Source organism: Choloepus didactylus, chromosome 7, assembly GCF_015220235.1.
Source record: "Choloepus didactylus isolate mChoDid1 chromosome 7, mChoDid1.pri, whole genome shotgun sequence".
NCBI lineage: Eukaryota > Metazoa > Chordata > Mammalia > Pilosa > Megalonychidae > Choloepus > Choloepus didactylus.
The window spans coordinates 108,281,269-108,307,011 of NC_051313.1; the positions used below are offsets into that span (position 1 = coordinate 108,281,269).

At 53.2% G+C, this 25,743-nt stretch overlaps 2 protein-coding genes across 8 annotated transcripts; one reads left to right on the forward strand and one right to left on the reverse strand.

Annotated features, from left to right (window-relative positions):
• Positions 1 to 367: 367 nt before the first annotated feature.
• DLK2 (delta like non-canonical Notch ligand 2) lies at positions 368 to 4,999 on the forward strand. 2 transcript variants are annotated; one of them, XM_037843204.1, is made up of 6 exons: positions 368 to 560; positions 1,075 to 1,205; positions 1,479 to 1,542; positions 2,598 to 2,728; positions 3,198 to 3,342; positions 4,081 to 4,999. In XM_037843204.1, exons 2-6 carry the CDS (start codon positions 1,130 to 1,132, stop codon positions 4,814 to 4,816), a joined length of 1,152 nt encoding a protein of 383 aa, XP_037699132.1. In that variant the 5' UTR covers positions 368 to 560; positions 1,075 to 1,129; the 3' UTR covers positions 4,817 to 4,999. The 2 variants fall into 2 exon arrangements, with proteins under 2 accessions (XP_037699132.1, XP_037699133.1); XM_037843205.1 differs by having other exon boundaries at positions 556 to 678.
• ABCC10 (ATP binding cassette subfamily C member 10) lies at positions 4,930 to 24,049 on the reverse strand. Of its 6 annotated transcripts, none has more exons than XM_037843199.1 (22): positions 23,973 to 24,049; positions 23,419 to 23,590; positions 20,219 to 21,437; positions 18,665 to 18,892; positions 17,929 to 18,085; positions 17,535 to 17,644; positions 15,794 to 15,873; positions 14,996 to 15,167; positions 13,706 to 13,804; positions 13,103 to 13,292; positions 12,283 to 12,360; positions 11,954 to 12,148; positions 11,425 to 11,578; positions 11,054 to 11,243; positions 9,064 to 9,407; positions 8,552 to 8,721; positions 7,956 to 8,116; positions 7,422 to 7,675; positions 6,267 to 6,412; positions 6,048 to 6,145; positions 5,768 to 5,880; positions 4,930 to 5,440 (listed from the first exon to the last, which is right to left on the reverse strand). In XM_037843199.1, exons 2-22 carry the CDS (start codon positions 23,577 to 23,579, stop codon positions 5,287 to 5,289), a joined length of 4,473 nt encoding a protein of 1,490 aa, XP_037699127.1. In that variant the 5' UTR covers positions 23,580 to 23,590; positions 23,973 to 24,049; the 3' UTR covers positions 4,930 to 5,286. The 6 variants fall into 6 exon arrangements, with proteins under 6 accessions (XP_037699127.1, XP_037699124.1, XP_037699130.1 ...); XM_037843196.1 differs by lacking the exon at positions 23,973 to 24,049 and adding an exon at positions 23,853 to 23,965; XM_037843202.1 differs by lacking the exon at positions 23,973 to 24,049 and having other exon boundaries at positions 20,219 to 21,099; positions 21,296 to 21,437; positions 23,419 to 23,550.
• Between the last annotated feature and the right edge of the window lie 1,694 nt (positions 24,050 to 25,743).

Below are 25,743 nucleotides of genomic sequence, written 5' to 3' on the forward strand. Positions count from 1 at the left end.
AGGGGCGCGGGTGAGAAAAGCGGGGCTGCGAGGTGGTAGAATAACAGGACCACGCACATTTGGCCAGTACACAGTTTACTCCCATTTAAACTCCACAATCTCCTCCTTTCATTGAAGAAAGCGAGGTTCCGAGAGGTTAGGTGGCGGCGCGAGGCAGCGGAGGATGGGGACCCAGGGGAGCGCAGGACAGCGGAGAAAAGGGGTGAGCGCCAGGGCGAGGAACGCGCTGTGCGTCGCGGGGGGGTGGGCGCCGGACGCAGGCGGGAGGGGCGGGCCGGCGGCGGCCCCGGGGGGAGGCGGGCTCCGCCGGCACACGCCACCCTTGGCAGGCGGCCTGAGCGCGCGCGAGGAGCTGCCGCCACCGCCGCCGCCGCCGCCGCTCGGGGTCGCCTGGAGCCCCAGATTCCCGAGCGCTGGGTCTGCATGGCAGCCGCCTCGGCGCAGGGCCCAGTGGCCCGCTAGGGGCAGCCCCACGCGCCCGCCCCCGCCCTGCCCCTCGGCGGAGCCCGTCGGATCCTGTCTCGCTCTGCGCCGCTGGACTCGCCATCTCCGAGCCCGAGGTGAGGACCCGGAGGGGAGGCGCGCGGGACTGGGGGCGCCGTGGGGACACCAGGCCCCTTACCACTGCCCAGCCGAGGGCGGCGGAGATAGGAAGAGGACGTGGGAGCAAGTCCTGGGGTACTCGGGGTGGGGTGGGGGTGGGGGGTGGAGACTGCTTGTTACCGGGAACGGTCCCTCCCTCTGGCCCCAGCGTCCCCGCCATGCTTGAGGCCGCCTCTCGGCGCTGTCCACAGCCTCACGGACCCCTTCGTACCTGACTGCGCTCCCACCCCGGGCCCTTTCCGCACCCTCGCCTCGCTCCGCGCTGCCCATCATTTGCCCTCTTCCCACGGTCCCCGCTCCCGGGTTTCTGTCCCCAATCCCTCGCCCCCTCAACCCGCCCCCGCCATCCCGCTGCCCCCACCTCCTTCTCCTGTCCTGAAGCCCCTGTCTCCCAGGCTCCGGTCATTCGAAGCCCGTATCTGTGCCGTTATCTCTGCGTGCGGCCGCCTCTCAGCCCGTACCATCCCACAGGTGTCCGCACGTCCGGCTGTCCATCCGGCCGTCCCTCCTGGGGCCGCAGCTGACCATGCCCAGCGGCTGCCTCTGCCTACATCTCATGTGCCTGTTGTGCATCCTGGGGGCACCCGGTCAGCCTGCCCGAGGTGAGCGCGCCCCCGGGCTCCGGCCGCGACCTTGTCCGGCCGTCCCCCGCTTGAACGTTGACCTCTGCCGGCCAGAGACGGCACTGCAGCCGCTCGGACCAGCGGGGCGGGCGAGACCCAGGTAGCCCCTTCCGAATGGGATGGATCTGTGTGCTGCTCTGCCCCCGAGCTGAGCCCACCCCACTCCTGGGACCCCACATCCTCTGACGAGCCCTGCGTCCCAGGGAGCCGAACGCTGACTCGAGGCTCACCCCTTTCACATCAATCTTACAGCCGATGACTGCAGCTCCCACTGTGACCTGGCCCACGGCTGCTGTGCACCCGATGGCTCCTGCAGGTACACATTCCGAACGCGTGCCGCCAAATCCTTTGCTCGCCATGTATGGGTGCTCTACCCATTTCTCATTCCTCCACACCCACAACGAAGTCAAGCCCCAGGGCAGAGTGCCAAGGGGCTTAAGCTCCTACTGTTCACTCCCCCCCCCCCCCTTATGGAGCCCACCACAGGCTGGGCATCCTCCTCCTAAGTTCTCCTTTGCCTTAATTCTCTTTTGCTTCTTCCAGCTTATATATCCCCCTTTCTTTGCTCCCCCAAGTCTGATCCAGGGATTCCAAAGTATTTTTCAAGATACTAGGGCCTCCCTATTGAAGGATGAGAAAGACAGGGAGAGGAGAAAGCCCTGAAGCTTGCCAGAGTTTGGGGATTGGGGGCCATGAAGAAAGATGGAGGAGAAATGGTTCCGTCTTGAAAAGAAAGGCTGCAGAAGACTTGCTGGGGAGAAGTACATATGATGAGGGAGGATTTTCCTCCCTGAATTTGATTACTTGACTCCTGGGAGTGGGAGTTGGGCAGATTCTTTAGCAGGAAGAAAGTGTGTTTGGACCTAAGTCATGAGCTACAGGGCAGGCTGCTAAAGAGGTTGGGAGTGTTTGGAAATCTTCATCCTTGGAGGGCTTTTGAAAATTAGGTCAGGAATTCGCCCTGGAATCAGGGGTGGGAAGATAGGCCTGATGACCTTTCAAGGTTATTCATTTTTTAAAAATCCGAGCATCTCAGACATGCCAGGTGTGGTACTGGAGGCATTTACTGACATCAGCTTATTTGATTTCTTCTTCGTAACAACCCTGTGAGGTAGATCCTCAATTTACAGATGAGAAAACAGGCTCAGAAAGATTAGACAAAGTGCAGAACCAGGACTTGAACACAAGTGCCTGATGGTCTGATTGCATATAACTGTCCTGTGACCCTGCCACAGCCCTAACACCTACTGGGACAGGCTTGCTTTCCTTTCCCTTAGGGGCTGTCATAGGTCCTGCTTTCTGCACTGGTCCTGCCTCCTCCATCCCTCACACTCCCTGCCCCAGTTCTCTGACCCTGTGTTTCTCCATCAGGTGTGACCCAGGCTGGGAGGGGCTGCACTGCGAGCGCTGTGTGAGGATGCCTGGCTGCCGGCATGGTACCTGCCACCAGCCCTGGCAGTGCATCTGCCACAGTGGCTGGGCAGGCAAGTTCTGTGACAAAGGTAAGGGTGCAGGGGTGGATGGCAAGGCAATAGCTGTTGGGCTGGAGACCCCATGTGTCCTGAGAACATCCATCCATATTTATTGAGCACTTATTGTGTCCTGCTCACACCCTCAATACATGGTGTTTTCTCATTTTGATTTTACACCTCTGTTGTCCAAGTAATTCTTGACATAACCTCCTGAGGCAGGCAAGGCAGCTGGTAAAAATTATATTCATTTTACAGATGAGGAAACTGAGGCCCACAGAAGAGATACAACTTGCCTAAAGTCATTTTGAGACAGACTGACAGGGCCAGGAGCCTCCTAAATCCAAATTCAATGTCATTTTTCCCCCACTAGGCCATACCAGCCTGGGGTGGGTTTGTAGTTCACACCACACCCACAGAGCCTTGGGTTTGGGACACTTGGTAGAGTTGGGCCTGAGCAGGTCTTGGACCAGGTGTGAGCCTTGCCCTGTCTCCTCTGCAGATGAGCATGTCTGCACCACACAGCCCCCCTGCCAGAATGGAGGCCAGTGTGTGTATGATGGGGGCGGCGAGTACTACTGTGTGTGCCCTCCGGGCTTCCACGGGCATGACTGCGAGCGCAAGGTTGGACCCTGTGAGCAGGCAGGGTGAGTGCTGGGCCCCTGGGATGAGTGGGGGCTTAGAGCAGAATCTGGTGACGGCACAAGGGAGGAGGCAGGACTGCTGAGAGGTGGTGAGGGTACTGGAGCTGAGGGTCAGAACATTTGCATGAGGGCACACTAGGATAAAACCCCAGCATGTCAAGGTGTCCTTAATCCAGGGTTTTTCAACCTTTTTTATCTTTCTGAACCATTTCTTCAAAAAAAAATCCCCACAAAACTATAGAACCTGGAGGTATACACAGATAAATGAGTGGCTGCTCTGGCTGGAGGAGGTTGTATATGGGGTGCTGGGGGCCCTAGGACTCCTCTCATCCCACAAAAGCTCGCTTGAAGACCCTAGAGGTTCCATGCAGCAGTCTTATGCCTTATGGTATGGAAGAGGAAATGGGACAAGCTGGGGCTGGAATTTGTTGCCCTCATTTTCCCTCCGGGCCTGAGAACCTGTGAAGATAATAATAGCACACTCATCTTGAGCCCTGCCTTTAGGCCAGGCCCTGTGCTAAGTGCTTCATGTTGGATTATTTCATTTAACCCTCACAATTTGGCAAGCTGGATACTATTTTTATTACCATTTTAAGAATGACATATTTGAGGTTCAGGGAGGCTGGCCCAAAAAGATCTAGCTAGAAGGAGGGGTGGGTGGCCATGATCAGGATGCTGAGCTTGGCTACCCCGCAGGTGTCAGTAAGTCGGTATCAAGACCCTTTCCTGTCCCCATCCCAGCTCCCCATGCCGGAATGGTGGGCAGTGCCAGGACGACCAGGGCTTTGCCCCGAACTTCACGTGCCGCTGCTTGGCTGGCTTTGTGGGCGCCCGCTGTGAGGTGAATGTAGATGACTGCCTGATGCGGCCTTGTGCTAATGGTGCCACTTGCCTTGATGGCGTAAACCGCTTCTCCTGCCTCTGCCCTGAGGGCTTTGCTGGACGCTTCTGCACCATCAACTTGGATGACTGCGCCAGCCGCCCATGCCAGAGAGGGGCCCGCTGTCGGGACCGTGTCCATGACTTTGACTGTCTCTGCCCCAGCGGATATGGCGGCAAGACTTGTGAGCTTGTCTTATCAGTCCCAGACCCCACCACCACACAGGACATTCCCCTGGGACCCACCTCGGCTGTGGTGGTACCTGCCACGGGGCCAGTCCCCCACAGCGCGGGGGCTGGTCTGCTGCGGATTTCTGTGAAGGAGGTGGTGCGGAGGCAAGAGGCAGGGCTGGGAGAGTCTAGTCTGGTGGCCGTGGTGGTGTTTGGGGCCCTCACTGCCACCCTGGTCCTGGCCACCATGTTGCTGACCTTGCGGGCCTGGCACCAGGGCATTTTCCCCCCTGGACCCTGTTGCTACCCAGCCCCACACTATGTCCCAGCACGCCAGGACCAGGAGTGTCAGGTCAGCATGCTGCCAGCCGGGAGACCCCTGCCGCCTGCCCTGCCTGGTGAGCCTGGAAAGACCACAGCACTGTGATGGACATGGGGCATTCCCACCCCTTTCTTCACCTCCTCCACCCCGCAGACTGTGGTGGACCCTTCTTGCCACCCTCAGCTGGGGTACACATACTGAGGCACCTTAGCCTCACACCAGAAATAATATTTTTTTAATACACAGAATGTAAGATGGGAATTTTATCAAATAAAACTGAAAATGCAATTGGGGTCCTATCCCAGAAAAACCTGCCTGGGGTCCCAGGTGCAAAAAAGCCAAAGCAGAAGCCTGGTTCTGAGGAAGCCTCTGGACTCCACCCACCGAGAAGGAGTGATTCCCAAAGAGGAAACCAGAGTGCTCTTTTCCCCTCTGGAAGAAGTGAGGGAGAGGTAGAACCAACTGAGGAGAATGTAAAGCAGCCACCACCTCTACACCAGCCCAGCAGCCGGAGCAGACCACAGATGTGATGGGGAAACCCTGGGGCTGGGGTGGGGGACACCAGGCTCCAGGCCTCATGGAGGGGAGTGGGCTCCCTGCTGGCTGCTCTGCAGCAGTTGCTGGAACAGCGAGTTGGGCTGGTTGCACAGGGCGGCAGGGGAGTCCAGCTCCACCACCCTCCCTGTGTGCAGCACCAGCACCCGATCCGAGTTCATGATCGTATTGAGCCTGTGTGGAAGAAGATGGTCAGTGTGAGAGGGATAGAGGACAAGGCCCTAAAGGAGAAAGTTGACCTGCTTCCCCTCCTTTCCCCCTCCTGGACAGCAAAGGTGTGTCCCCACAGCCTTTAGCACCTGACTCTGTGTTAGGAGAGGGACTGCAGGATTCCCTGAGATAATGTGCTATAAAAGGCTTTGTCACTGCCTGCGGGTTGGAGCTGAGATTCAATGAGAGAAGGGGGTTTAGGGAAGTCTCTGGAGTCTTGACCCCTGGAGTCCAGGAATGGAGGTTCAGGGTCCATGCCACTGGAGCCCCCAGTTAGACACTCACACACACCTGTGGGCAATGGTCAGCACTGTCTTGTTGGCAAAGCGTTTACAGATGGTCTGCTGGAGCAGTTGATCTGTCTTCTGGTCCACGCTTGCAGTGGCCTCATCAATACACAGGATCTGGGGCACGCAGGGGGGGTGGGGGGACAGGAAAGAGGAGGGAGGAGAGGGTTGCCTTGGCTCCAACCCAAGCACCAGCCCCCATGTCCTGGCCCAGCCTGCCCTGCAGCTCTAAAAGGGAAAGGAAACCCAGGACTCTGAATATTCCCGGCCTCTTCTCGCCTTACCTTCGCATCTGTGAGGAGAGCTCTGGCCAGACACAGCAGCTGCTTCTGCCCCAGGGACAAGCTCCGGCCACCCTGGCCCAGTTCACTGTCCAGGCCACCTGCAGGGCAGAGCATCTTCACCCCCACATCTGAGGCTTCTCCCTGCTGCCTCCGCTTCAGGGCCAGGCCCAAGCCCAGCCTCCACTCCTGCCACGCTGCAGGACAGGGCCCAACACTCACCCATGTATACAATCACCTCGCTGAGGTGGCACTGCTCCAGGGCCTGCCACAGGTCTCCGTCCTCATGCAGGCCCCGGGGATCTAGATTTTCTCGGACAGTTCCACTGAACAAAAAGGGCTCCTGGGGGATGATGGCCAGTTGGGATCTGGAGACAAAAAGGAAACAGGGCATGGGGACCAGGCTGGAGAGGTGGGCACTCTGCTCCCAGCCCAAGTTTTAGCTACACATATTCCCCCGAGGGGCCTGCACCTCCAGGAAAGCTTGGGGATAAGATCTGAACATGTCCCCACTCTGTTCCTCACACCATCCCCACCAAATGACAGTTGGCCGACCATGTGCCTAGAACCATGCCAGTGCAATGGGCAATACAAAAGAAATGCAAGGCCTGGAACCCTTTTCTCAAGGAGCTTACATTTCACTGTGGTATGAAAAAAAAAAAAGAAAAAGAACAGGATAAACTGTGGCATTGACTCTAGGAATAGCAGTGGCTGGGCAAGGAATGACCAAAGAGGCTGAACTGTTAGAGGATGCTTTAACGTTGGAGATAAGCCTTCAACTGGGTCCTGAGCTCAATGGCAGAGCTAAATGATAAGGCCACCCACAGTTTAGAAGAGAACACAGGGAGAGGCAGGACAAGGACTAGGGGTCAGTAATGTGCACAGGGCTTTAGGCCAGTTTCCCTACTATGTCCATGTTATGGAACTCAGAGAACATACTAGGTTAACCTGAGGTGTGGTGGGTGGTGTATAGCCCCAGATGGGACCATTTGTGGGCAAGGACAACTGGCCCAGGCCCCAAGCTGTCCCAAGCACTGTCTGGCAGTAACTTGGGGCTACTGAGGCGCAGTATCTTGGGGCACAGTGTCTTGGAGGCTCTGGCTTAGGAGGTACTGACTGGCCGGTCTAAAGCAGAGGGTGTATGCTGCAAAGGACAAGAGTCAGCTTGAAGGCGGCCTCTGAATCTGGATCTGAGCCCTAGGATGCTGTCCTCACCTGCCTGTCCTGTCCTCCATATCTCACCACCCCCAGTCCCAGCCGGATCGACCCTTGCTGCCCTGAGTTCATGCTTTCCTGGCCAGGCCCTCCTCAAAGTGCCAGTGGTTCTGGCTCCCCTCTTCCCTGCCCACTCCCTCTCCCCGCTCTCCTCCCCCAGACCTGAGCTCAGCCAGCTCCAGCTGGCTGGTGTCCACGCCATCCAGCAGCACTCGCCCCGCACTGGGATCCAGCAGCCGGAAGAGCACCAACAACAGGGAAGACTTGCCGGAGCCTGTGCGGCCCACGATGCCCAACTTCTCCCCAGGCTGCACTCGGAAGGTCACCCTGTCCAGGGCGTTCGGCAGCCCGGGCCGATACGTCAACACCACATCCTCGAACTCTATGCTCCCCTGGGTCAGCCAGCCAGTGCCCAGCTGGTGGGGTCCACAGGTGGGAGATGCGGGGGAGTGATGGTGAGAAGTGGGATTGGAAGGTGGAAGTGGGGGAGAATAGTAGGTGGGGAAAATGAGGGGACATGCAGAAGAGGTGGGGACCACAGATACAAAGATGAGGGACACAGTAAAGAATGGTGGAGATCATGCAGGGAGGTCAGGGGAGCTGAGAAAGACGGTGAAGAGAGGAAGGAAGGAACTGGGGGCAGTGGGGCCTTCAGGGTCCCAGAGCTCTGGCCTGGGGCAGGGGCTGCAGGCTTACCTGCAGCCCCTGGCCCTGGGGCTCCTGGGGCAGGTCACAGGAGTACTCCTCCAGCCGCTCCACGCTCACCAGCATGGCTTCTGTCTGGGTGAAGCTGCTCACCAGGCCCGAGAGCAGGCCGGTCAGGGACAGGGCATAAGACAGCGACAGGCCCACCAGTCCTGAGGGGCAGAGTACCGGGTGCTAGGGGAGGCTTGGACACGCACAAGCTTGTGGCCTGTGGGCCTTTAAAGGCAGCCATCAGAGGGGAAAGATGACAGGACCTAGGCTGGGGCCGCAAGGGCGTGGGCCTGGAGAAGTTATGAGGGGCAATGGGGTAGAGTGGTAGAGAGACGGGGGGGGAAGGTTGGGAGCTGGGAAAGGGCTGAAATCAGAATCTCAGAAGCCTCCTTCTAGTCCCAGGTCCACCATTACTTGGGCAAGTCACTCCTTGAGACTCAAGTTTCCTCAACTCTAAAATGGGGTGGTGATGATTATGACACATCCTCCCAGGGAACTCTGGGTGGGAGGGGAACATGTTGAGGGGCAGTGCAGGGAGGGGCAGGGGTTTGGATGACTGGCTTCTGGGGTGAAAATGAAGGGTCCAGGGGTGGCACCTGGGTCAGCGAGGCCCTGCTGGTACTGCACCAGGGCGATGCCCGCGATGGCGCTGATCACTGCGGCTCCCATGAGCTGTAGCCGAATGTCCAGCCACTGCGTGGTGGCACTGGCAGCAAACTGGCATCTCTGGTTTAGCTCTAGGAGATGATGGTTCTCCTCCTCAAACCTGAGGGAGGTCAGGAGGGGAGTGAGGCCACCCAGACTCCTTCCCTACAGAACACCCCCTCCTCGGGAGCTGATCCAAACGCCCACAGGCCTCACCTCAGGGATACAGAGGTGCCAGTGAGCCCTTTCATAGTGAGAGTCTGCTCTGCCTCACCATCCCTTTTTTTTCTGTTGTTGTTTTTTGCCTCTGTTCCCTAGTGTCTTCACCCTTCCCTTCTACCCCAGAGTTGCAATGCCCCCCACTTCATATGCCCCTCTTTTCGAGGGTCCCTCTTCTTCCACACACTCCCACCCCAGCACCTCATGCCCTGGGATCTGGCCGAGAGAAGCAGACTTCACACACCTGTGGGTGGCCCCAGCAGCCCGGAGCACGGAGAGGCCAGCCAAGGTGTCGGCCAGGTGGGAATAGAGTGGGGACAGGGTGAGGCTGCCCAGGCGCCGCAGTTCCCGTGAGGAGGCCCTGTACTGGCGCTGCATGCGATAGTAGATGACGCTCAAAGGCGGCAGCAGCAGCAGTAGCCAGGGCAGGCCAGAGCTCAGCACAGCCAGGAGGCCCAGCAGGCCTGCGGCATTGGCCAGGAAGATGTTGAGGAGGAAGGGCAGGCTGTCATCTGCACAGGCCATGTCGGAGGAGAAGCGGTTTAGGACCCGGCCGGTGGGCGTAGAGTCGAAGAAAGTCACTGGTGCCTGGGAGAGGGGATGTGGCTGGGCAAGGGCCAGGTCTGGCAGGAAAGGGGTTGGTGGGCAGTGCTGGGGGAGGTGGGGTGGGGAGGAAGGCCCAACGTAGAGAACAGGAAAGGGGTAGTTCCCAGGGTTTAGGGGCAGAGAGGAGGTAGTGGCAGAGCTTGGAGGAAGACTACCCCAGGGCGAAAAAAGATTCTCCCACCCCTTTGGTCACTGGTGACCCTAAAAGGCCATGCTGGCCAATCCTCTACTCTGGGCCAGACATGCCTACTACCCTTTCAAGATTAGGGTAAGAAGCTAATCTCTCTCCAGAAGATGGGAACTTCCAGGCCAGTGAGTGACAATTAGTTAGATGTCAGGAGGGACAGCCTGATTGCCAGTGGCTGTCAAAGTCAGTATTGTCTCCTAGTTAAGAGCTTGGGTTTTGGAGTCAGTTCTGCCACTTACTAGATGTTAGACCCCAGGCAAAGGTCTTAAGCTCTCAAATGCTCCTGTTCCTCATCTGAAAAAAGGGGTAATAAGGGAACAGCACCTCATAGGGTTGTTAGTAGAATTAAAGGCTATTTATATAGCAGTCATGTACTTAGCATAGTCTGCCTGGCACAGAGAAAGTGCTCCATAATTGCTAGCCACCAGGAGAACTATTAGGAGGTACAGTCACAAAGATAGCCCTTTCCGTTTTCCTCACCTTCCCCATCTGCTGACTCTCTGCCTTTCCTCTGGGAACAGTCCTGTCACAAGGCAGAGGACTAGGCCGAATGACTTTATGAAGCATCTCTTAGTATCAGCTTAGGAGAAACTAATTCCTTTACAGCATGAAGATATCCCCTCTGTGGTTCTTGGAGAGGAGGCAGAATAGGGGCGGTGGCTCCCCTGCAGGCTGTGGACAGACCCACCAGTGCTGGGTTCAATGCCTGGCCCTCCACAGAACTAGCCTTGGCCAGGTCACTTCAACTCTTGGAGACTCAGTTTCCTCATCTGTAAAATGGGGCTAACAGTACCTTCCTCAGGGTGACTGTGAGGGCTTTCATCAAAGTCTGTAATAACAATGTTAACAATAATAGCTGACTGAGCACTTACATGGGCCAGGCACTATCCTAAGTACTTTCCAGGTACTAATTAATTTATTAAGTCTATGGGGTCAGCAACAGATTAGATAAACACACAGCAACAGGGATGGATTTAGAAACAGCTCTAAATAAAAACAGTAAGAAGGAAAGCAAGATCTAACACAATATTAATTACATGAATTAAAAATACATGCACACAAAACAGGCATTTTGTAAAAACACAAACAAAAAGATACATATTAAAACACACTTAGAATGGTTGCTTATCAAGGAAGGGAGGGGAAATGGAAATAGGATATGGAGATAAAAAGGGATAAATAAATAAATAAATAAAACAAAAAGGGGCCTGCCTGGCATGAAATGAGGGATAGGAGTATCCCATCCTCTGCAACTGTAGATTCTCTTCTCCCCATTTTGCAGATGAGAACACTATAGGCTTAAGTAACTAGGTTTGAACCCAGTTCAAACCAGGCCTTGGACCTTATAAAGTACTGCACCCATCTGGGAGGGGCTATTTTATCCCAAAGACTAGGGGTGTAGGATGAAGCCCATCTCCCTGCCCTCCACCCAACCCCTCACCATTAGGACTCGATGCAGCAGGCGGCGATGCAGGGTGCCAGCTGCTTGGAGGGTGCCAGCCGCAAAGAGCACTGCCCGGAGAAGGGTACAGAGGGAGTTGACACCGGCAATAGTGGCATATACGGTGAGGTAGAAACGGATGTCTGAGGAGCCGTTGGGGGCAGCTTTGAGTAAAGGGAACGCTGAGGCACTGGGTGGTGGGGAGAGGTCTGTGGGTAACCAAAAGTAGGGCCACTCGGGTCCTCTCCCCTTCACTGTGCCACCTCTCCCCACCCTCCATGAGCCAGAGCCCCTGGTACACCAGCCCCCCAACCCTCATACCCTGCCTGGTTCTAAGAGCACCCTGTCTACTGCCATCCCCAGTCACTCACCAGAGGCTTCCAGGGGAGAAGAGGAGCAGCTGGGGAGAGAAGAGCCCTGTGGAGACCGGGCTGGTGGGGGCTGGTGCCTCCTCCGAGCTGTTCTTTTCTGCCTTCAGCTGAGAGATCCAGTGGGAGAGCCACCAGTCAGCAGCGTTCCGGGTGGCTGGGTGGGGACAGGAAGAAGTTGTGTAAGAGACTCATCTACGTTGTTCTATTCAAACACCCCCTCCCATGTTTGGAAGAACCACAGCTCTGGTTCCTGTCTTCATCTGCCCGGCCCTTCCCACCTTGCCACTATCCCATGTCCTCCCTAGGGTGTGCTTCCTTCTTGGGCCTATCACCCTTCAGTTCTGAGGAGAGGATGGTCTTGAATTTGCAGAATGGGAGGTAGCCTGGGAGGCAGATCAGAAGATAGCTATGGAATGTGTGTTACCCCTTTCCATGCCTTTGTACTTTTTAGCACAAAGTGATGGATGTGATGGGCACCTTGAGGACAGGGCTGTAGGTGGGGGTCAGGAGCTCCAAGGAATACTCCCACCTTGCATGAGGAGCAGAGAGAAGAGGATGGCTAAGGCCAGCCCGCGGCCCACTGCCCTCCAGTATGCTCGGTACACATGGAAGGCCACGGCGCCTGTCTTTTTCCTTTCTTCCTGTTGCAGGCGGCCAGAAGGGTTCTCCTCCACCTCCAGCCCTTCTTTTGTTTTCTCTGAGTTCCATACTGACAGAGCTGTGGCTGTGAGAGTAGGAGGGGGTGGATGTCAGGGAGGAATTAAGGTTGCAGAACACAAGAGGAGTAGGTAAGATTTGATGTGGAAAGCATCTCTTTACAGTTTGGTGGTGAAGAGCAAGCCCACTCCTGGGCCATACCTGAGCCAGACTCCTTTCCATCCTCAGCCGAGACTTTAGGGACAACTTGTACCAATGGCAGAATCTCAGAGGGAGGTCCTGAAAGGTAGAAGCGGAGATCAGGAGGGGTCTGCTCTGTATACATAACATATCCTTTTAAATATCTGTGCAGATCCCACCTCCCATTCTCTTTGGACACCCTCCTTTGTCTACCCTAGCAGGGCCCTGACCTGGATGTCCCCAGACTCTGAATAGGAATCATCAAGTCCATCTCTTTGCATCTGAAGTCCAACCAGCATAGGCTGGCAAGTGTTCATCACTAACAGGAGAGTCAGAGTCATCTGTTAATGCCCTGCCCCATTACCTCTCATTACTGCAGAGCATTTTCCTCACGCTGTACTAAATTCCTAGCACTCTGGCTGGGCCTCATTTCTTCCTGTTTCTCTCTCCATGAACCTGCAGATGGTCATGTCCCTCTGGATAATCTTTCAGTTTTTACCAAAAGGACTGTTCTAAATCTGACTGCTTTCTCTTCTTCGAGGTCATCAAACTGTTCTCAGTTGGCCTCTAAGTTCCCAAGAACATTGTGTCACAAAGCCCATAAGTCCCAAATCTGTTGGCATGTGCTCCTTTTCCATTCTGTCCTCCTGATTCCCCACACCAACTCTATAAAAGCAGGAGAAGGTCTCCCATTACACAGAGGCAGTGTCTGGGCCCAGGCCACCCATGGCAGGGGTGGTGGAATCTGTAGGTGACAATCCATCTGTCTGTCTCTCCCTGTCACTGCCCTGGCAGATGCCTCATCCCCTTGGCCGGGCTCTAGCCTGGCGGCCTGCATTACCGGCCTGGACGAGGCGTCCGGCCTCCATCAGCAGCACCACATCAGCCCTCTCCAGGAACTCGGTGCGGTGGGTGCAGAGCAGCCGTGTGGCGTGGCTCAGGACTCCCAGGATGCACCTGTGCAGCAGGTGGTTGGCCACATCTGCATCCACAGAAGCCAGTGGGTCATCAAGGAGATAGAGCTCCTTTTCCTAGGAAGAGATGGGGGCCCCAAGTCCTCTGGCCAGAACCCAAACTCCCCTAGGAACTGATCTCCAGGAAGTCAGAGAAGACAGATGAGAGGAACTCTGAGACTACTCCTGCAGCAGCAGAGGAGGTAAGACCTGAGGGTGGACTTCCCTCTAGTCAAGACCAGTGCTCAGGGCCAGAGTTCAGCTTTGCTGGGTCCTGGTTCCTCAAGCCACAAAACAATTTTTCATAGGCCTTTAATTCTGCCTTAAATCTGCCAGTGGGGGATGGGATGGCCAAAGGACTAATGCCTGAGGAACACGCGGGGAGGGATTGGGGTGGGGGGGGAAGCCTGATGCTAATGAAAATATCCCCATACCCCTCTCTCAGCCAGGATCCCACCTCCCTGCCCCTGCCACCCCCACCTCTAACTTACCTGGTAGACAGCACGAGCAAGGGCAATCCGGGCTCGCTGCCCTCCACTGAGGGTCACACCCTTCTCCCCGACCTCGGTCAGGTCCCCAGCAGGCAGGATCTTATGAAAAAGACCCCCCCCAAACAGTGTTGTTAGACAGCTCCCCAATACTTTGTCCACTCCATATCCTATCCCTTTGTGGGGAGGAGACAGCAGGGGTCAAAACAACCAGGGAGCCTGGAAAACTGGACTTGAATTTGGTGTGAGCCCCATAGGGGTCAACCCATAATTCCAATAACACTGAAATTTATTAAACACTATGTGCTTAGCACTTTGCAGATATTGCCTCATTCAATCCCCACAACAACCTGGTGGAGTTGGTGTTATTTCCTTTACACAGGTGACACCAAGGCTCAGACAGTTCAACCACATTGCCCAATGTCCCACAGTGAGTAAGCAGCAGGACTCAAACCCAGATTCTTAGCCAGTCTGCACCACTTTAACAGGCAAAGATGATGGGCAAATTTGGTGTGAAGCTTTCAGAGGTTCTCAGAGAAGGAATGTACCCTGAGCCTTCCTGTGGCTCAGGAGTGGTTTTCTTGGCCAAGGGGTTCCCATATCCAGAGAAAGCACCTGTGGTTCACTAGATGGTGAGCATCCAGATGGAAATGCTTTGTTATTCAGTTCTTTTCTTAGTGCCTTGAGTGGTACCCAGTACCCAGTAGGCATTTGAGAAATACTTGAAATAGTATTTCAAATAATAAATGGACACTGCATGCCCCATTGTCAAAGTCAAAGGTCCTCTTTCCTAAGGAAAGTTCTAAGTTTGCCTGGGCAGGGTAGTGGTTATAACAGTCCTGGAGGGGGCATTGGGGTTGGGTGGGGCAGTCATGGAGAAATCTGGAATCTCCTCCCCCCTACATTTAGTACTCTGGATGGAGGGGAGGGGAGAGATCTACAGGGCTTGGCAGGCTTCTCTAGGGTCACCTGCAACCAAGTGAGACCTTGGAAGGTGAGGAAGACCTGAATCAGAACCAGAAGTCAGACCTATGCAGAGCTAAGGCTTATAGGGAACCCTTCTCTAGCCCCAGAGGCCTCAGGGCTCTTCCAGCTGCTGTGCAAACACCCCATCACCACTACCTATCCAGGTCATATGGGGAACAGAATACCCCTAGGGAGGACTAAAGCCTAATGACCAGTCCTAGGTAAATGATGCCGAAGTTTGGGGAAACTCTTCCAAGAGAAGCCAAGTCTCTGATTTGACATATCAGACACATGGAGAAGCTGGTGACCAAGAGGCTAGGCACTCACGCTGAGGTCGTCGTTGAGGGCGCAGGCCTCCAGCACTTCCCTGTACAGCTGGGCATCAAATGGCTTCCCAAAGAGTATGTTGTCTCGGATGGTGGCAAACTGGATCCAGGGTTCCTGGGTAGCCAGGCCAAAGCCCTTGGACAGCCCCCACACTGCCACCCTCCCACGTAACCTATAGAGAGCCAGCAAGCAACACTGGAGCCAGCTCCTCACTGGGTCCCCCTCACCCAGCCCCTGCTGCCAGGAAGCCTCCCCAGACTGCTGTCTTCTACATAGGTCCCCCTTCAAATCACATGGCTCTCTGAGTTGGCAGCCCTGAGGTCAAGGGGTCCTAATGAGGCTGTAGGCTCACTCTGGACTGGGAAGGGAAGAAGCTGCATTTTGGCTACAGCCAAGCAGTAGTAGCATATCTAGGTGTGCTCAGGAGCTCAGAGAGTGTGGCCACCAAATTGTACTCATTCTCACCTTAAAATGAGAAGGCCTTCCCTCAAAATTTTGCTCTGCTCTGGATCCCTTACCTTCACTACCACATTTTCTGAGAATAGCTGATGCTGGATGTTTCCATTTTTTTCCTCCACTCACTACTATAGTCTTACAACTCTCTGGTGTAATGATTACGATGATTCACTTTCTTGCCTGCCCCCCCCCCTTATTAAATTGAAGATTTCTCCAAGAAAGAAAGTGTGTCTTGTTCTTCTTGGTACCCCTGGCCCCTAAAAAGATGTTTGACACATGGCAGAGGCTCAGTGTTTGCTAAATGAGCAAGCCAAGGATTGGGGTGCACTGGAGGTTGATTACCTGTGGAGCTCCCCAGCAATGGCAGCCAGCAGTGAGCTCTTCCCACAGCCTACCTTCCCCACGATGCCCACCAGGAAACCCTGCAAGGAAGCCATGTAAGTAAAGGTCTGCTGCTCACAGGGGGAAGGAAGAGGGAGCAGTTTTCTCTCTCCCGAGGCTCTGGGTTGCCAAGCATCCCACTGAGGTTTCTCTCCTCTAGACCCCATTAGTTTATAGGGAAAGAGTTCTTCACCCCACAGGCTAAGCTGTGCCTCAGTGATGATGCCTTGTTGGATCTGGAGAAGTGAGGTGCTTTATTCTCCAGAGTAGCTATAGGTCTGTGTGAAGGAACTCTGAGAATGGAGAAAAACTGTGCAAGAACTTCCAAGGCAAGCTCTGAGGCAGACATCCTAGAACAGAGAGAGGGCAGAGAAGGACTCCAGGCTTTGGAGTCTGGATGCTAGGCTGGCTAAATCAACCTGCGGCTAGACTTCTGTTATCTCAGGGCAAACTGCTTTGTTCAAGTGCCCACTTCCGTGATTTGCAGTTTAAAATTTTTTGTTCTCCCTTCATTTCTTAGATGTAACATCCATTCATGGTGATATCTCCCACTCAAAAAAAAATTCCTTCTCTAGAAACAGGGTGGGCTCCCAGAATCTCTGTTTGTCTATGATGCCCCTGCCCTGCCAGCCAAGGTTGATCGTCTACTAGGGGGCCCCAGACCAATCTGAGACCCTTCCCTGGGAATTTGGGAGCAGGCCCAAGAGGTAGTTTCTCTCTCTTGACTGCAGCCTGTAAGTGAGACGGCTTTCTGTAGTTACGCCTTCTGCTCAAAGGAGAGTGGGTCCACAGAGAGAAGCAGACAGAAGGCAAACAACTCTGCAAGTCGAGGCCTGGTTCTGGGCTGTTTCTGAGATCTGGCTCTGTTCTTGTCTTTGCGTTCTGCAACTCATCTCTATTATCCTTATTATACATTCTTGTTTGCTTAAGCTAGCTCCAGTGGGTTTCTATGACTTATATCCAAAAAAGTCCCAGCTAACACATTAGTAAAATTCCTTTGAAAAATTCCAGCCTTGTCTTGCCTGAACTAAGTAAAACAAAATATACAGCCCAAGCCAGAAATGTGAGCCAAATGTCGTAGAGGCAGCTCAGCCACTACTGTAGAAAGCCAGGTTGAGCTGTAGGGCAAGGGGTTGGACAGAGGTCAGCAGAGAGTGAAAATTCAGGACTGGGGGTGAACAGGAGTCATCTTTCTGCCAGGAATGTTTCCTTTCAAGTTCTTTGATACGCTGTGATGTGAGTCACGGGGTGTGATTCTTTTTCACCAGGCTAAATAGAGGATGATCTATCCCATTTGCAGAATCTTTCTTGGAAGGGGCTGCTGGGCCTCTCCCCCAGGTGCCCAGCATGGTACAGATGCTAGATAAGCCCTGGGGTCTGTTCTGAATGCTATAACCTCTGAAGGACATGGAGAGACTAATATGCCCATTGGTCTAGATAGATGCAGCTCGCCTAAAGGCCAGGGAGAGATATGACCACTCTGAAAAATGCTGCATAGAAGAATGAGATCCAGAGATGAGGTGTCACCTGTTCCCAGACTGTAACCTGTTCACTGCAACCCTTCCAGCCCCCCACCCCCACCCCCCAGCAATTAGACCTGCAGGGCCATCAGGCTGTAACCAGCTCAGTCCCTGTTTATGCCACTGGGTCCCCATCTCCCACCTCAGTCTGGGGACCTTCCCAGGGTGTCTGCCCAACAAACCTTCTTCACTTCGAGGTGACTGATGAAGGTCTCCTGACTGGTTCCAATTGGGTCCCAGGAGAACAGGGCCCCATGCAGCTCCAATGCTGTAGATGGCTCTGAGGGGGGATCTGAACAGGGAAAAGGCCACTCAGTGTGGGCTCCTATTCTACTACCTACCTGCTTGAGGAGGGTAAGCCAAGGTATGTCATTAGCTCATCTGCCCCATATCTACCTACCCAGAGCTAACTCAGCCTCAGTCTTCACCTGAGAGACCTCCCCCAGGAACTGGCTGCCTGCTCTGCCTTGATTCTGCTGCCTCTGGCTCCTCCTAACAGAATCTATGTACAGTGCCCAAGTGGCTCAAGTCCCCTCCCCACACTATGTCAGACTCTGCTCTCCAGCTCCCCATTACCTGGGCTATAGTAGACCTCGGGGTTGTGGTTTGGAAGATCAAGGAAATGCTGGATCCGATCCAAGGACACTCTGGCCTCCAGAAGCCCATTGATGACCCAGGGGAAGTTGTTGAGGGGAAGAATGAGCATGCGCACCAGTGCCAGGGCCGTGAATACCTAAGTGGGGTGGAAGGGGGTGGAGGTGAAGCATCATGAGAAGCCCAGGGCAAGGAGCAGAGGTTGCTCTATGGATGTCCCTATGGACAGATTTGTGAAGAGAAGAGAGCAGCAACAAAACTGAGGGGATGGCGGGACAATCCTTGGATTGGAGATGGCCACTCTAAGAATCCTAGGAATTCCAGATCTGTTTCTCCAGGGATCCAGGTTGTATCCTGATAAGAGCACTGGCCTAGCTTGTTTGAGACTCTAGGCCAGACAAAGCACTGGATTATGGGTATTTTCCCAAGGCCATCAGAAGGAGGATAAAGGGGATCTAACCCCAAGCATGGACCTGACCACAGGTTCAAGAAGGAAGAGGAATTCCTTCACAGAGGCAAGGATTATATATCTAATGCCCCAGAAAGAAGTCCCTTCAGAGAATTTCTTCTTGGTTGGGAAAGGATAAGGCAGCCAGTGGTCCTCCTTTTCAGCCAGCACCACGGGGCCTGAGCCCACCTCTCTACCAAACTACAGTCTCCTCGTTGCTGCCTCCCTCTCATGTCTTCCAGAGTCACCCCCAACCCTCCTGGTTCTCACCTTAGTTGCAGTGAGCTGGTGCCCCATGAGGACATAGGTGATGAAGATGACGATGGAGATGACAACTGGCAGGGCAGCCCACAGGTATACACAGGCCGCATCCAGGTATTTGATGACCCGGAGTCGCCCCAGCTCTCGAGCCCGGCAGGCTTCTATTCGGGCCCCCAACACCTGCTCCCACCCGCAGAACTTGATGACCCGAATGCCACTCAACAGCTCTGTCATGAGCTAGGAACAGGGGACAAGGGAGAAGTGTGAAGTGGAGATACTGTTCACGTATCTTCTCCCCTGCAAAGTCTTCCAAAGCTTCTGGCAGAGAATGCCAAGCACTCTGAGCTAGCCTGGTTTTTTTTGCCTCACCTCAGCCCTTTCTGGAAGCCCCAACCCTCAAACCATCTCAACCCCTGGGTGCTTCTCCTCCCAGTCTCTTTTACTTCTACTCTGCATGTTCCACTTGGGGACAGGTTGGAGCTGGAATTCTCTACCTTTCTAGGAGATGAGGTGGTAGAAGGTGGAGGTGGGTCACCAAGCTGCTCTCATTAGGTAAAGGGCAAAACACTATTTCCCAAAGCCAAAAGATGCAGGCTTTAGGGGCTGGCCACCAGTTCTGGCCTGTAACTTGAGTGGTACAGGAACTATAGGAGGCCCCACCACAGTCCAGGGTCAGACAGGCCAATGGGCCTAGGCCAGATGGTCAAGGGCCAGAGGAATACCGTGGATCCTGACTTTCACCCATCCCCAATCTATAGTCCAGGGAGGTACTGGAGTCTCTTTGGATAGTTCTGGAGACCTACTCTATAGCTGTCATTGGGGGAGGGGTGGGGGGGGTGGAGGCCTCATACTAGAAACAGTTCCCTCTCCAATAGCACACGGAGCTGTCCCAGTAAGACGTTGACAACTATGCCATCCCTCTGTAAAGGCGCCTACAATCACTGCAGAACTCAGAACTGACTCAGCCAGACCCTCGACACTTAGAATTGGCCCAGGCAGGAAAGTGACCCACTCCTTTCTCTACTGCCCACCCCTAGGAGGGAGCAGTGGGGGAGGGGGTGGTGTCCCCATGGCCTCTTCACATGCGGCCATAGAGTGATCTGTGCCCTAAACAAGACAAGGAGGTGGGAGACTTGGGTCCTGGCTCTGTCACTAAAGACCCATTTGGTCCCAAGGAAGTTATTTCCAACCTCCTAGGGTTGCTGCTTAGGCCCACATGAATTAATACTGTAATATTCCTAATGGGCCACATTTATTTAGCACTTAATTTGTGGCAGGCACTCTGCTAAGTGTTCTCTCATATGATCAGCCCTATGGAGTGAGCTGTTATCCTCAATGTACAAATGAGGAAATGGAGCCCCAGAGAAGGAAGTGATTTGTCTGAGGAGATTGAACCAGTAAATAATAGAGCTGGGATTTGAACTCAGGTCTGACTGTCTCCAGTCTGAGTGCTTAACTTCTGTACTGTGCTCACTCCCTCAGGCAGTATGCAGGAGAAGTCCCTGGGGACCGGGATGATGGATGGAATCTCCAGATACTGGGGGACCCCAAGCAACCCCTCACCTTGACTCGTGCATCCTTGAACTGCAGCATCTCCTGATTGCTGGCCATGATGCGGGTGGCAATCACCTTGTTAACAGGCACCAAGAGCAGTGCCAGGACCAGACCACCCACAAAGGCCACTCCCACCTGTTGGTGCAGTAGGTAGAGGGTGATGGCCAGCTGCAGGGGCAGGCCCCAGGCTTCATGGAAGCTCCCGGCAAAGTTGAGCAACCGTTCAGAGTCTGTGCCTAGTAAGTTCAGGGCCTCCCCAACAGGAGGGCGGCTGGGCCCCAGATGTAAAGCTTTGCGGTACAGGATGTGCAGCACAGCCCCACGAGCCCGAAGTGTCACCTTCCGTACCTCATACCCATATTGATTCTGCAGCACCGCGCTCAGCACAGCACCACCTGCTAGCCCCAGAGCATAGAGCAGGCCCTGGCTTAGGGGCTCCTGTCCATTCTCCAAGAAGCCCACCAGTAGGGATAGGAGCAGGGGCCCTGAGAAGCTCAGCATGGTCCCCACCAGCTTCAGCAGTCCAAGTGCCAAGTAGAGCCGCCCAAAGGCCCTGAACAGGGCCCTCCACAGCCGGGACCCCTTCTGCCAGTGGACCTGAAAGATGCGGGCCAGGTAAGCAGGGTGTAGCCTGTGGGGGAGGTGGCAAGTGTCCTGGGGCTCCTGGAGTTCTCCATGGGCCCCCCGGGCCAGCATAGGTGCCAGCCAGGCATAGGAAAAGCGTGATAGCCAACTCTCCCCATCTTCAGCTACCTCAGGTTCCTGCCTCTCAGACAAGAGGTGCTCCTGGGCCCAGTGTTCCCGTGATCCCCCAGGGGCTGCCCAGCCCAGTCCATAAGCCAAAAGTGCAGCCAGCTGCAGGATGAGAAGGCACAGGCGAACGAGAGGCCCTGGGAGAAACGGAGACAGAAGAGTGCCTCGCTGGCAATGCCATAGCAGGGTCAGCACCAGGGCTGGGGCTGGCAGGAAGGCAGCCAGAGCCAAAGCCAAGGGCCCCCGGGAGTGACTGTGAAGGGAATGGGCCAAGGCCCACAGGGCCAAGCTGTGGCTGATCCAGGCCACAGCTGCCATGCCCCCTGCCAGCACCTCTAGCCCTGCAGGCCCTGGGCCTGCTCCTGATGGCAGCGCAACTGGAATGAGGTCTAGCAGTGGGAAGATGGACAGCAGGAAGGAGGCTACGAGTCGGAGGCGCCAGCCAGGGCTGCATGGTAGGATATAATCTGGGTTCCTGGGGACAAGGGGGAAGAGAGAAAAGGAGGCACATCATGGGTGGCTCAGGGCCCAGATATACGCCTCACCTCCAACAACTCATTTACCTAGACATTTACCAAGAGAGAATCAAATCCCTTTCCTGCCTTGCACATGGTATCCCTAACTCATTTTATTCTGGCACCCAGGGCCTTTTCTCTCAGGAAGTCTTCCCAGATTTATCTAACATATTTTCTAATCTATGCACAACATTTCTAATTCTTTCTTTCTCCACAGACATTAAAACTTTTGCGTTAAGGCTGTACCCAACATGAAGATTCTAATTTGGAAAAAAAAAACAAACAAAAAAACCTAAATGTTCATACAGATAACCATTAATGGATGACAAGTATCCACCTAAAATAATCCTAAAATTCACCTGAAGCACTATTAGATGAATAAAATCTTGACTTACATACAGTTTCTATATTCCAATACTGAAACCTAAATTTTATGAAGCCTCACAATACTCTACCCTATGTCTCTCCGGTGATTATAGAAAATGGTGTGGTGTGGGTCATTTACGTGACTCCTTTAGCTGAAGAAAAACCTTTTCCTAGTTTAACTACATCTTTTTGGCATGCAAAAGTTTTTAAAAAATAGAAGGGTGATGTGTCTGCATTAAGAATAAAGCACAGGAAAACACCTGCAGCAGCGACTATAAGAATGCCTTAAAAGTTCATATAAAAAGAGAGCTGATTCTGACCCTTTGTTGCAGAGCTGGGTTACTGAACAAGTTGAAGGGCAGACTAAAATGCTTTGATTTTCTTTAAAGTCCAGCTGATGACTGGTATATGGAGAAGTTTAGATTGGAATCTTTGACAAGCTGACCTTTAATAGTTCTATTTCCTAAAATTTAGGGACAGAAGAAAGAACATTGGGCCCTCAGAAGCCAGGACACTGGCCTCAACTTGGCCATCAACCAGCTTCATGACCTTGAGTAAGTCTCCTTCCCTTTCTGCACCTCACTTTTCTCATCAGTACAGTTAGGAGCTTAGACCCCAAAACTCTCTGAGATCTTTGTCTGGGTTTCTATAACCCTTTTTAGTTGACACACAAAAGCCTGAGAAGTGAAGTAAGGAAAACTAACATCTATTGATTACACGTTAGTCTCTCTTGCCTTCTCATTAGAGTGAGTTCCCAAAGGACTGTGTCAATTCTTAATAGATATTGCTCTTCCTTGGATGGCTGTACTAATTGACTAACCCTTCCTGGACTTTCATCTCACTCTAGTAAGACATAAATCAAGATTCCTCCCAGACCAAGCAGATCCTCAGTTTTTCTTGCCCAAGGAAGAGGTTCATCAGCCTTCCAATTCCTCTTGATGGGGAGGTTCTCCCCCCATCAGTTCAGGAACTCCAAAAGGTGGAGACTAGACTTACTTCCTGCCTTCTCAGCAACCTGAATGAGACTTAACCTCAGCTGGCCTTCCCTAGCCATATGGGAACTAAGTAAAAATCAAGGCAAGTTTAACCCCATCTTATAGCCCTACATTAGGGAAGCCTTAAGGTTTTGATTTTGCTCTTTTCTTTCTTCTACCTACTGCTTCCTCTCCAGCTGAGTCTAACATGCTTTTCTTAGCCCAGGAACACTGAAGTCACCCTCTCTGGTTAAAAACATTTTTTTACCCAATTTTATCTCCAACTCATAAATGTTGTGTTTGGGCACCGGAAAATCTACAGTAGCGGTGATTTCTTCTATGCATTGGGCCTTTAAAAATGTGCCAGACTGCTCTATATGCTTACATACATCTCTGATTTAAACCTCAAGCAATGCTGTGAGGCTCAGAAAAAATAGGTAATTCAGCCAAGAAGAGCAACACGGCTAGTAGGTGGCAAAGCCCACATTTTATTCTACTCTTGCCCTACTCCAGAGACCTCGCTATTCTGGTGACTCTGCAGGGGCACTGTGGCTTGGGGGTGAAGTCTCTAGGCACATCTGGGAAGATGTCTTGCGCTCACCTCGGGGTGCCTAGGTAGCAGGCACTGAGCACTGCGAGGAGCGCGTGGGGCAGGGCGCTGAGCACCAGCTGGGTGAAGCAGTGGCCCGTCGTGTCCCTCTCCCAAACCGGGAGCGGCCGCGCCGCGTTGGTGCCACACAGCTGGGCCAGGAACCGCTCCATGAAGGCCTAGCCTGGGGGAAAGGCCGTGGGTGGGGAGGAGGACACTCAAAGGGAGGAAAGATCCCGGCCGCCAAGGGGGGAGGTTCAGGAAGGGAGCCGGCGCCCGGGGGAACCGGGCACTGCCAGGAGGGCGGGGCGGGGGGTCCGGGATGGGGGCAGAGTGGGACGATCAGCGATCAGTAGCAGCCGGGTCTCCCCGCCTCCAATCCCGCCCTCGAGCCGGAACCTCCCCTCGCGTCCCTCCCGAACCAGCCCCACCCTTTCTCGCGGTACCTCGAGGGGCAGAAAAGGAGGAGGCTCTCTTGTCCGAGCTGGCGATTTCTGGTCGCCCACTCTGGCACCTCTCTACACCCTCCCCTGTTTCCCCGCCCCCAGGGATCCGGAACCTCTAACCTGAAGAAGCTGCTTTCCACCGGATCTTGATATCCCGGGCACTGGTGGATGTAAAGGGAACGTGCTGCAGGTCCGGGTGCTAGCCGGGCTCGCTCGGCGCCACCTACAGGCGGGAAGACCTCTCAGACGCTGTTCGCCCCGCCCATCCGCAAAGTCTTTGCGCGCTTGCGCATTGCCCTCTGTTTCGAATGGTCTGTGCACGCCCATGTACCGCCGCGGTCTCGGTCTTGCATTTGGACTTAGGTAGCGTCAGGTGCGTGTGTTCGGATCTCTGCTCAATGCTTCAAGTAGAACGTCATTCACACACTCTCACGTACAGGACACTTTCCCATCTAACACTCACTAGCGGACAGGCCTTCCACCTTCCTATTCTTAACTCAAGCTTGTAGTGCTGGGAAGCCAAACACGCGTGTCACGTGGACAAATAATACCACTCAGGGACACTTACAAACCATTTCCTCCCTTACTCCAACTCTGTATGGTCTTGGAACTAGTTACCCAACCTCTCTGGGTCTCAGTTTTCTTATATGTTAAGTGGGAGACGATGATACCAAAACCACAGTACAGTCCAGAGTGCTAAATGAGGTAATTACTTTAAACTACTTTGGGCAAGTGCCTTACTTAGAGTAGTCCCCTCAATAAATAAAACGTTTAGGCATGCAGTGGGAAAAACAATCTTTCTAGTTAGATGGACTTGGGTTAGCATCCAGCACTACCCCCACTCCCACCCCCACCCCCTCCCCCGCCCCCAATTCTTAGCTGTGTGGTCTTGGGAAAATTACTTCTGCATCTTACTTTTAATATCTGCCAGGGATCGTATCCGTACCTACCTCACACCTGAGGCAAGGTAGGAAGTCAACAAATAGCGACTATTATCCCATTTGATCTCAACCAGAAGCCCAATGTCTCCCAATGGCTAGGATTACTGTTCTTATTTTTACAAATTAAAAATTAGAGATTTGTATTGTGCAACCGTTAATAAATGGGTCATCCAGGCAATGATCAACACCTCCTGACTCACAAAAAGAGACAACCAGACATTGTGTGCCTCCTAATGAAAAATAAAATATTCTTGCCCCCCAAAACCTAACCTAAATCTGATCAAGCTACCTGATCTAATAGTCCTCTCACAAAAAATACAGCAGACCTAAGAACATGTTAAACAATACCACAATTGTTTAACACAATTTTGCCTCCAATTCATGACAATTGTGTTTGGGCCTCTAAAAATCTACAATAGTGATGAAGCTACCAATATCTAGATTGGGAAAAGCTGTATAGAACAAACAAAGCAATTTCTTCAACAACAACAAAAAAATCTCAAGAGAAAAAAGATGGAGAGGGAAACCTATAAATTAGAAGAAATTTAAGAGATATGGTAGTCAATTGTAATGTACTGACCCTTAGTGGGGTCCTGATGTGAGCAAACTATTTTTTAAAATTATGAGATCATCAGAGATATTTTAACACTGTCTGGATATTGGATGATTTTAAGAATTAGTGTTAATTTTTAAAAAGTGTGATAATAGTATTATGGTTGTTTGTTTTTATCCTTTAGAGATACTTACTGAAATGCTTACGAATGAAATAGTACGGTGTCAGAGATTTACTAGTCAAAGTCACTTGGGATTTGCAAAGTGGGTGGGGATATAGTTGAAAAAAGATTGGCCTTAACTGATAATTGTTGAAGTTGGGTGATAGGTACATTGGTGTGCATTATATTATTCTATTTTTGTATTTGTTTGAAAATTTTTCATAATTAAGTTTTTAC